Here is an 11,919-nt window from a genome sequence, read left to right as displayed (position 1 = left end):
AAATATTGCTCTCTACCCATTGATGCATCTCTGATAATTTACCAAATAAGATACAAGTGAGAAATCGAACCTGAAACCTAAGAATCACCATAATCCAACTTCAACCTTACCACTTGAGCAAAGCATGAATTTCAATATTTAATTTTTTATTTATGAATATATATATATATAATTTAGTACAAATTTAATATTATGTTTATTTAAATTCACGCCACTCTAATTTTAAATTTTAAATTTCATACAAATTGCAAACCAAACGCTAGAAAGTGTCTGTGTAGAGGATTGGTCGTAGTTACTAGAAAGACAAAAGACACTTTGCCAAAACTTACTTTCACACATTCCACAATCCCGACTCCCTAACTTTTCCTCCAGCCTATTCTCATTTCACATTCCATTCCTCCACTTTCTCTTGGTCTCAAGTTCAGCTATGTCTTCGGCTAGAGAGTCTCTGCCGTCACGAGGGACACTGACACACATGCACCCCCTAATAATTCCCCACAACTTTCGCGTGCTCCTTTTCTTTCATCCCTTATATTCTTTCTTCTCCCTACCACTGCAACATTAATTCGCATGCCAAAAAAATAATAATAAATGATAAATAAAAAGTCAGACCCTCAACTCAAATTAATGTCATTGGCTCTCTTCCAATTCTCCTCTCTCTCTCTCTCTCTCTCTCTCTCTCTCTCTCTCTCTCTCTCTCCCCTATATAAAAACCTCCCCAACCCTCCTCTCTTTCAACCCCATAACCCTCCACTGCTCTTACCCAACAACTCTCTCTCTCTCTCTCTCTCTCTCTCTCTCTCTCTAGAAACACTATAGTTAGAATCAATCATGTTATTATCCATGATCCTGTACGTCTCTACTGTGCTTTTGCTCATCTCTTTCTTCCATCTCCTTCATTATTGCCACTTCGCTAGAAGAAGAAAATACTCTGCTGCCACTTATGGCCCTCCTTCCTACCCACTCATAGGCTGCCTCATCTCCTTCTACCGCAACCGCCGCCGCCTCCTCGACTGGTACGCCGACCTCCTCTCCGAGTCCCCAACCGGGACCATCTCGATTCGGCGGTTCGGGGCGCGGCGCACCATCGTCACTGCGAACCCTGCCAACGTCGAGCACATCCTCCGCACCAACTTCCACAACTTCCCCAAGGGCAAGCCCTTCACCGACATCCTCGGTGACCTCCTCGGCTGTGGCATCTTCAACGTCGACGGCGACCTCTGGACCACCCAGCGCAAGTTAGCCAGCCACGAGTTCACCACCCGGTCGCTGCGCGAGTTCGTCATGAAAACCCTAGAAGAGGAGGTGCAAACGCGCCTCTTCCCGCTGCTTCAATCCGCCGCGCGCGGCGGGGAAATCGTAGACTTGCAAGAGGTTTTGAGGAGGTTTGCGTTTGATATTGTGTGTAAGGTCTCGCTTGGAACGGACCCTTGTTCGTTAAACCTCTCTCTTCCTCTTCCCCCAATTGTAATTGCGTTTGACGCCGCCGCCGCAATATCTGCGATGCGGGCGGCGGAGCCGATTTTCGTGGTGTGGAAGATAAAACGCGCGTTTAACCTGGGGTCTGAGCGGAAGCTGAAGGAAGCAGTGCGGCTGATTCACGACTCCGTTCTCGAAATCATTAGAGGCAAGAAGATGAAGCTAGCGAAGTGCGGCGGAAATGACGGCGGCGATCTCCTGTCGCGGCTTTTGGCGGCGGGGCACGGCGAGGAGGTGGTGAGGGACATGGTGATAAGCTTCATAATGGCAGGCCGGGACACAACGTCGGCGGCGATGACATGGCTCTTTTGGCTTCTCTCGGAGCATCCCGAGGCCGAGAAGACGCTGGTCGACGAGGTGGTGGATCTTACCACAGCCGCCGCAGGCGGCGAAATGCCGTTAGGGTTTGAAGCACTAAAGGAGATGAAATTCACGAAGGCGTGCTTGTGCGAGTCAATGCGGCTGTACCCGCCGGTGGTCTGGGACTCGAAGCACGCCGTCGTCGGTGATGTGTTGCCGGACGGAACGCCTGTGGGGAGGGGGGACAGGGTGACATACTTCCCGTACGGAATGGGGAGAATGGAGGAGTTGTGGGGGGAGGACCGATTGGAGTTCAGACCAGACCGGTGGTTCGAGGGGGAAGATGCCGAACGGGCAGGGGAATTGAAGAGTGTGAGCCCGTACAAGTTTCCGGTTTTCCAGGCGGGTCCGAGGGTCTGTTTGGGAAAGGAGATGGCGTTCATTCAGATGAAGTACGTGGTGGCTTCGATCCTGAGGAGGTTTGAGCTCCGACCGGTCGTGTCAGATCGACCGGTTTTTGTCCCTCTTTTGACGGCTCACATGGCGGGTGGGTTGAAAGTGGCGGTCCGGGAAAGGGAAAGAACAATTTGATCTTTCAGCACTGCACAGCTAGACTAATCAAAGTAATAAACCGGGGAAGAAAATTAAAATATATAAATAATCTTGGTACGAATGAAACAAATTTTCTTGCCCCAAAAAAAAAAAAAAAAAAAAAAAGAAACAAGAAATTAACTTTGTGTGCAAATGGTCTTGTAAGACTGCATGTACCAACCATCGAGATGATGGACCGAGACAAGTGACAACTATACATTGTGCTTTTTGAATAGTCCCCATGCCTCCCTTCTCTCTCTGTTTTTTCTTGGTTTTCTTTTTTATATTGCTTGTAATTAATATTGTATAATTATATATGTAAAAAGTTTAAAAATTTTGTCTCATCATAACCATGTTATATATATATATATATATACACGAGATGAAATAATGAACTATGAATCTATTATAATAAATCGAAAAAAAAGCTATTTGCGAGTTGTAGACAAGGGCACTATTTAGTTGTCTCTATGACGAAGTTATACTAATAAATTTTTATTTAGATCCAAGCTTGAATTCTTGTTGCATGTGTGTGCTTCTCTTGTTTTATTGGCATATTAATGGAGATCAAGATGGGGTGAATAGTTTATATCATTGTTCAAGTAGGCAATGATAGAAATATTATTTATTTGCAAACATATGCGACTAGGTGCAAAGAGTAACAAGGATCGAGCAGGTGTATTGTTAATTTCAATTTAAGTTTGAGAAAGTTTTTAAAACTTCTCTCATAATAAATTCATATTATAATATATATAGACACACTAGTCGAGTTTTGCCTTATTTAAACTCGAGTATGACTAGTGCTTGTTATGATCGAGTATTTCAAGTGTAACTTGAGAATTTTTGTCATAAATATATGGAGTAAATTTTACCAATCTTTCTCAGCAGAATGGGAGAATTTTCTTTCGGTGCTTCCTCCCTAGGTGTTTAAAAGGTAATTTGCTAAGCAAGTGTCGACGTTTTGACTCAAAGAAGTTGCAGAACCAAAAGACTTTCTCTCGGTGCTTCCTCCCTAGGTGTTTAAAAGGTAATTTGCTAAGCAAGTGTCGACGTTTTGGCTCAAAGAAGTTGCAGAACCAAAAGACTTTGTCTCAGGGCATTGTTATGTTCTAACCCCCCCGACTCTTTTCTTTTTCTTTTGTACTGTTGTATTGCTCTCTCGAGTTCGCTTTATTTTCTCTGGTTCGACCCTTCAAGCTCCTTATTTGAATGTTTGTCCCTTTGAATAAATTTCTCTTTTACATCTTAAAATATATACATATTGTTGCTACCAAAATTGTCGATCTGACCTCCGGCGAGCTTTCCGATCCCGATCACTTGAAAAGTATGAAAATAAAAGTGGCTTGGAGGACCCGAGGTGTACTTCGGGGGATCACTCTGATGCCTAAATCAGGGATTGGCTTTGAGAGGTATGATGCAACAACAAAATATAATTTAGAATGAGATACCTTTGTCTCTCCTTTGGACCCCTATTTATAATAATGGAGTTTGACCTTAAGGTGATATGTCATTATGGTGCCTAGCGTGGATCACTCCGGCCACTATTGGGTGGGCGTGGATCACTCTGGTCAATATATGGCTAGCATCAATGGCTCTGGTCGAGCGGTTGACTTGGTAGGTGATTTTCCCCATTAATGCTAGGAACTAGTCTTCTTTTGACTTTAGGGTAGGTGATATATTTATGGTATATCAGTTCCCCCCCCCCCCCTAGTTTCAAAGTTTTGAACCATATTCCCAAAGTTCGAAAGTTGTCCCTAATGGGCTTTGTGGAATCTAATTATGTGTTAATCCGGGTGATGATCCGATCTGGAGAAATGATGCGTGGTTTCTTAACGAGAGACTTCTTACTCAGGCTTAATCCATGGAATGAAGGCTTGGGCCAAAAATTTTTTGTGACTGTCTTCTTGTGTGCACCTCATTGAGCCGATGTTGGTACATTATCGGCTTATCCGAGCCGATTTTTGCTTTGCCGAGCCGAATTCTGGGGTATCGGCTAGTCCGAGCTGAAGTTGAGGTGCGCACAGCTGTGCCAAGCCTATGTTACTGCGTACATGACTTCACCAAGCTAATATTGACGTGGGCATGGCTTTGCCAAGCCGATGTTGTTGTGTACGTGGCTTCGCTGAGCCGATATTAACGTGAGTGTGACTTTGCCGAGCCAATGTTGCAACGTACGCGGCTTCGCCGAGCCGATATTGACTTGAGTGCGCTTTGCTGAGCTAATGTTGTTGTGTATGCGGCTTCACCGAGCCAATCACTTCAGGTCGTTGACTCATCCGAGCTGCAGCTACTATGTGTGCGGCTTGCCGAGCTGAACCCTTTGGGTTAACAACTCATTTAAGCCAATGATGCAGTGTACGCGGCTTTCCGAGCCGATACTACTTGCGTGTCTGGCTCATACGAGCCGATCTTCATGTATGGGTAGCTCGTCGAGCCGGATTCGCAGGCTTGCTGGCTTATCCGAGTTGATTTCGTCTAAGCTTGGCTTTTGCCAAGCCGAACTCTTTAAGAGGCATCTGTGTTGAGCCAAACCCTTCAAGAGGTTTTCGTGCCAAGCTGCTCTTCAAGGGGCATTTTCTGGCGAGTAGCTCTTTGGGAGGAATTTCTGTCGAACAGCTCTTGCTAAGGCATTTTTCATGACGAGCAGCTCTTTGTGAGGGATTCTGCCAAGCAGCTCTTGCTAAAACATTTTTTTCTTGCCGAGCTGCTCTTTGTGGGGCATTTCTATCGAGCAGGTCTTCATGCGAAATTTCTGCCAAACAGCTCTTACTAAGGCATTTTTTCCAACCAAGCAGCTTTTCGTGAGGGATTCTGCCGAGCAACTCTTGCTGAGGCAATTTTTTCTTGCCAAGTCGCTCTTTGTGGGGCATTTCTTCCAAGAAGCTCTTCAGGCAAAATTTCTACCGAACAACTTTTGTTAAGGAATTTTTTTTGTCAAGCAACTTTTCGTGAGGGATGTTGTCGAACAGCTCTTGCTAAGGCATTTTTTCCTACCAAGCCACTCTTTGTGGGGAATTTCTACCGAGCAACCCTTCGAGCGAAATTTCTACCGAACAACTCTTGCTAAGGCATTTTTCTTGCCGAGCAGCTCTTGTTAAGGCATTTTTCCTGCCGAGCAGCTCTTTGTGAGGCATTTCTGCCCAAGAGCTCTTGCTAAGGCATTTTTTCCTATTGAGCCACTCTTTGTGGGCCATTTCTGCTAAGCAGCTCTTTGGGTAAAATTTCTGCCGAGTAACTTTTCTTGAGGAATTTCTGCCAAGCACCTCCCTGTGGGGAGTTTGTCTAGCCTAATAAGTTGTGCTCATCTTTTAAGCTGTCTCTTGGCCTAATTAGTTGTGCTCATTTGTTGGGCAGTCTTTTGGCCTCACGAGCTTTACTTGTCAGTTTGGCCGATTTCACCTAATGAACTGTGCTCACTTGTTGGGCAGTTTTCTAGCCTCACGAACTTTCCTCGTCAGTTGGGTTGATGTCGCCTAATGAGCTATGCTCATTTGTTGGGTGGTCTTATGGACTCACGAGGTTTTCTTGTCAATTGGGCCGATTTTGCCTAATGAGTCGTACTCATTTGTTGGGCAGTCTTCTGGCCTCATGAGCGTTGCTCGTCAGTTGGGTCGATTCTTCTTTGCCTAATGAGTTGTGCTCATTTGTTAGGCAATCTTCTAGCCTCACAAGCGTTGCTTGTCAATTGGACAAATTTTCTTTTACCTAATGAGTTGTGCTCATCTTTTGAGCTGAAATCAAGTAGCGTGACAGAAAATGCACTTATAGATAGGTACGTTTGATAATTTAATATAGGAACACAAAATGTTTGAAGATATGACTAATAGAGGTGCAATTTTATGAAACAATCTCCTTTCTGGGCATGCTAGATTGGGTTAGAGCCCCCTAGGGCATTAGTTCGCGAGACGTTTAGGGGAATGTAGGATTAGAACTTACTTATATGTCCTAACCCCCTAGGGCTGTTTTGTAGCTTGTTACTCTCTTACTTCTTCCCTATTTTGGAGGCCTCCCTCGTATCCCTTAAGTTCTTTCTTTTCAAATCAACTCGGTCTCTCCTGTTGTCCATTACTTCTTCCAAATTGATATACTTCTGTGCTCGTGCCATTAGTTCCCCCATGTCAATTGGAGGCCTTTTCCCCAGGGAGTACAAGAAATTCCCTGGCTGAAGAGTCGTGGTCAGGGCTGCCAATGCTACTCCCATGTCTAGGTTGCGGATCTCCAGGGTCGCAGTGAGGAAGCAGTGCATGAACATTTTTAAAGTCTCCCATTCTCCTCGAACCAAGCTCATCAGATGAGCCAAAGTTTTGACAATTCTCTAGCTGCTAATGAAATGGCCGGCAAACTACTGTTCCATCTCAAAGAAGGAGCCGATTGATCCAAGCCAAAGGGTTCGGTACCAGTCCTTGGCACTAACTTTAAGGGTGGCTGCAAATGCCCGACATATGATGGCATTAGGTGCGCCCTGCAATTGCATCAACACCTTGAAGGTGTCCAGATGATCGATTGGGTCAGTCAAGCCCTCATACCTTTCAAAAGTCAGCATTTTGAACTTGCTGGGCAATGGGACCTCCATCACTTCTTTGATGAAGGGTGGATTTGAAGACTTCAATGAGGTCTTCCTGCAGGATGGGTTGGAAAGAGTCTCCTTCATCATCTTTTCTATTTGGTCAATCTTCTTGATTCTCTCCTCCAGTTCGTTCGTTTATTGTTCATTAACTCCCACGCTGTTCACGTCCTCCACCTTCTTTGTGAGGTTGGTTTTTCCATTACTCTCCTTAAAGTCTTTCGCTTTCTCCTGTGAGTCAGGATCAACCTACCACTAGCAGGAGGCAAGTTCTCCATGACTCATTTTCTGTAAGAGCATGTTGAACATGTCTTCCATCTTCTTCTAGGAGGCTTCCATTCTCCTTTGGAAGATAAGGAATTCTTCCCTTGTCACTCCCGAACAGTCTCCGGGTGCAAAATAAACGGACTAGGGTGATTGATCACCCACAGCAGGGTCGGACCTAGAATTGGTGGTTGTTGTCATGATGTAAGGATCGAAGATCAGAAATTTAAAACCTCTCATAAGCATTCCCACAGACAGTGCCAACTGTTGCTGCCAAAAATGTTGATTTGACCTCCGACGAGCTTTTTGATCCTGATCACCTGAAAAGGATGAAAATAAAGGTGGCTTGGAGGACCTGGGGTGTACTTCAGGGGATCATTCCAATGCCTAAGTCAGGGATTGGCTTTGAGAGGTATGATGCAACAGTAAAATATAGTTTAGAATGAGATACCTTTACTTCTCTTTTGGACCCCTATTTATAATGATGGAATTTGACCTTGAGGTGATCTGTCATTATGGTGCCTGGCATGGATCACTCTGGCTATTATTGGGCGGGCATGGATCACTCTGGTCAATATATGGCTAGTGTCAATGGCTCTGGTCGAGCGGTTGACTTAGTAGGTGATATTCCCCATTAATGCTTGGAACTGGTCTTCTTTTAACTTTAGGGTAGGTGATATATTTGGGGTATATCACACACACACACACACACACACACACACACACACACACACATATATATATATATATATATAAATGTATATAATAAAATTTTATTTAAAATAGTTTAATAATATAAATAAAAAGTTAGTTGAACTTTATTCTTGGCATAAAATGTGCGGTGGAATTGCTCAAGCACAAATAATAAAAAAATATATAATGAAGTACCAAAGTCCAAAACTACAACTACCAATATGCACAACTACTCATAGATTTGGTCCATGATCTAACATCGTAAAGAGTGTATCTATATATATAATTTTTTACCAATGACTATAAATGTATATATAGTATAGTATAGTATATATATATAACATTGATCTAGCTAAAACCCATAGAATCTATTTAATTAGGTAAAAAGAAAAGGTTATAAGAGATGCTGTGGAACTTGAAAAAAATACCAACTCGTGTTGAAACGCTTAAATGATTAATCAAATTATTCGCCTCTAAGGCTCGGACCAATTAACTAGGGTATACTAGGTTAGAGATATTGAGATAGATTCGTTTTACCTCCACAAATCAATTATCCATTTACACTATTTAATTAATAAATGAATATATTTTGTGAACAATGTGTAGAATACGAATGAATGGATATATACGTTAATTTTATTTAATTGGAATTTCAACAAAATAAAACAAACCAAACAATCAACTAGACAGCTGTCTAAATATATAGCTAGCTAATAATGAAAGAAAATATTTGATTTATAGAGAGACAATGGATGCAAGAGAAAGAAGCAAGAAGATAAGGGTAAAAGAATGTATCATTCCTGTAGTACTTTTAGCATAATTAAAAGTCTCATTTAAAATGAATTTGTATTTTTTATATATATAAGGTATCTTTAAAGTGTATATTTTCAAAAATTTATGTCCAAAAATATGTGATTTTATCGACCTTCGAAACAAACGAGTGTAAAAAGTTTAGTATATTTTCCCAGTTATGAAGAATACATATATTAAAAATCTACTACTAAAGTTAGTCTGACAGTTAGCAGTTCGTGCACAAGCTTAATTGGTTCTAACTTGTTATGTGTTATGAGTGAAACCTAAATTTAATCCAAGAGAATTACACAAAAGTCATGTGGTCCAAGGTAGGTTAAGTTCGCCATGCATAGACCACATGACTAAGGAAGTCTACCTTAAGTGGGGTGGAAGTTAGGTCAAGCAAGTCACATAACCTAAAGTAGGTCATCTCTTCCACATGCAAGCTAGCCAACATCTTGAGATTGGTTAGGTTTGTCATGTGCAAGTCATGCATGACCTAAGGCAAGTTAGTCTACAGTGCAAAGATCATGTAACTAAGGAGGCCAATCTAGAACAAGGGGCAAGTCAAGTCTGCTACATACATACATTGAAGTAAGTCAATTCTACCATATGCTTTATCACTTAGCTTGAGGCAAGTTAGATCTTCTGTGTGCAAGCCAAATGACTTGATGCGGGATTTTTCATGTACAGATCACATGATCATTTCAAAACATAGGAATACAATCCACAAACCATAATTAGGGCAATTTTATCAATGTAAACAAACCTACCTAGATGTGTAATATAACCAGGAAATGGATAATTTTGACAAGAACCATGCACAAGGGAGATAGTTACACTCTACCAAAGCGAGCCATAGGGCAACTTTAATGGAAGATGAGTATAGAAGGTGTAGGGGCACCCCCCGCCCCCCAAACAAGATAAGCATGCATATAACCCAACACGAAAATATGTTCTATTATTTTTGTTGAAAATTGTTGATAAAGGATAGACAATTGTAATTACTATCCAAAAATATTGGTGATGGATAAACAATTGTTACTAATACATATTTGTCACCAAAGTTAATTTTATATCCAATATCAAACACTCACTACTACCAACAACTTTATATATATATATATATATATATATATATATCATAACTAATTAGTAATAGATATGATCAACAAAATTACCTAATTTTGCATATTTTTTGTTAGCAATAGATTAAGATTTGTCATTATATATTAATAAGAAAAGTCTCACAAAAATTTTGGTGCATGTACATATTCAGGTGCAAATTTTGTTTTTCAATGACGAAATTATTAATGACGCATTCAAATTCATTACTAATGACCCACTATTACAAGCACATTTAAAATATGTCACTAGTAGTTAGATATTCGTTGCGAATTCAATATCCACCACTAGTAGTTGGATATAGTGACAATTTTTAACGGTTCATTAATATTTTCATCACTAATAATAAGACTTTTTGTAGGTCTTTCTCTCTAATTGTATTCATCTTTCAAGATACATAACCTTATGATTTAGGTTTTGAAGAGATACTTCGGAGGCGACAGAGACCTATCAATGACCTAACTTCATTTTGCAGATATCTGAAGTGACTTTGAGTTCCATCAATCATCCACCAAATGAATCATTATGTTCAACCTCAACACTATGATTGACCTCAAATCAAATTCAAATAACTTGATCCCAAACATTTTAGTACATTTGTTGTTTCCACTTCTCTAAATAAATGCACCAAAAAACTTGAAACCTTTCACCCAAAAGAAGAAAAATAAATGACAAAAAGTGTCAACTCCATTTCCTTATATTTTTATTTACCAATGAAATTTATTCAAAAATAGCCTAATAATATATAATAAATGTGTTTAGAATATTATTATTTGCCTAAAATATGCATAGGTGGAGCATGCAGGCATAATGAAAACTAAAATGTCAATGAAATTAAGTACTAAAGTCTAAAGCTATACAACTACCATCCACAATCACTGATGATATACACCATTCAAGATCTAACATTGTAAAATGTGTATATAAATGGTTATGACTAATAACTACGAACATATATTATACTATATTTAGATTATACTATATGGCATTCCTCTAGATAGAACTCAATAAAACTATTTAATTAAAAATAATAATTTTATTTTACTATGCATACAGGAGATTCTTTGAAACTAGAAAGTATGTCAAATCACAGTGAAACTTAAATGAGTAAATGATTGGTTACATTATTCCCTTAAAGTCTAGGCCAGGGCAGTGTAGACTATATATAGACTAGGTTTAATTCAATTCACCTTCACAAATTCAAAGTCTACACTTCACCCTCTCATAAATTTGAGTGTGAATCTACATGATCTTGTTCAATCTAGAACAATTTAATAATTTATAAATGCTTGTGTCTTCAATTCTATCATTTAATTGGAGACTTCCTAAGATTAAAAATGTGGTTTGAGAATGAACATGGTGCGAAATATTTAGAAGAGATGATTTACGCATGCAAAATTCATGATTCGCCAATCAAATAATGCATGTGCATAGACCGATAGATAAGTGAATTTCTTTGTTAATAAGTAAAATTATATTAACCCTAATTTATACATTTTGTGTATCTAATAATTTCTCAAATTTTCTTATTGAAAATAATACTTGCACAAGAAATACTTGTCAGTATGAAATTTTTTTTTTTCTTTCTAAAGCTCTATTCATATATATATATATATATATATATATATATATTACATTTTGAGATGATGAAGTATATGTAACTCCCTTTTCCCAAAATGTTTAATAACTTTGCCTAATTAATTAGCAATGAAAGAACAAGAACAATTACCTCCAATGCATGAAGGATTGCCCCTTGTATGGGTTTCAAGTTCAACCCCCACCCCCCTCCCCCCCCCCCCCCCCCCCCCCCCAAAACCAAAAAATCTACTAATTTTGCCTAATAAATTGGCAATTGAAGAATAAGAACAATTAACTCCAAGACATGAAGTGTTGTTCTTTGTATGGGTTTCAAGTTCAACCTTATTATTCTTTTTTTTTTTTCAATAAAAAAATATGGCAAAAAAGGTTAACGCTATTTTGTTTACGTTTTTTAATTTTTTAATTTTTTGCGAATTTTCAAGGCTTGAATATTCCTTTTTTCTTCGGATTAGGGTTTGATGATTGAATGTAAGATATTACGTTTCCTACCCCACCTTCCTACCACTTGACCT

General features: G+C 39.8%; 1 protein-coding gene across 1 annotated transcript; it reads left to right on the top strand.

The window, feature by feature from the left end:
* The first annotated feature begins 741 nt into the window (after positions 1–741).
* Positions 742–2,605, top strand: LOC131160555 (cytochrome P450 94B3-like). The gene has a single exon (XM_058116367.1). It carries the CDS (start codon positions 832–834, stop codon positions 2,368–2,370), a length of 1,539 nt encoding a protein of 512 aa, XP_057972350.1. The 5' UTR covers positions 742–831; the 3' UTR covers positions 2,371–2,605.
* Positions 2,606–11,919: the final 9,314 nt, after the last annotated feature.

Source organism: Malania oleifera, chromosome 7, assembly GCF_029873635.1.
Source record: "Malania oleifera isolate guangnan ecotype guangnan chromosome 7, ASM2987363v1, whole genome shotgun sequence".
In the NCBI taxonomy this organism is placed as follows: domain Eukaryota; kingdom Viridiplantae; phylum Streptophyta; class Magnoliopsida; order Santalales; family Ximeniaceae; genus Malania; species Malania oleifera.
The sequence above is the reverse complement of the archived record's forward strand: the minus strand, read 5'-3'. Positions and strand labels throughout refer to the sequence as shown.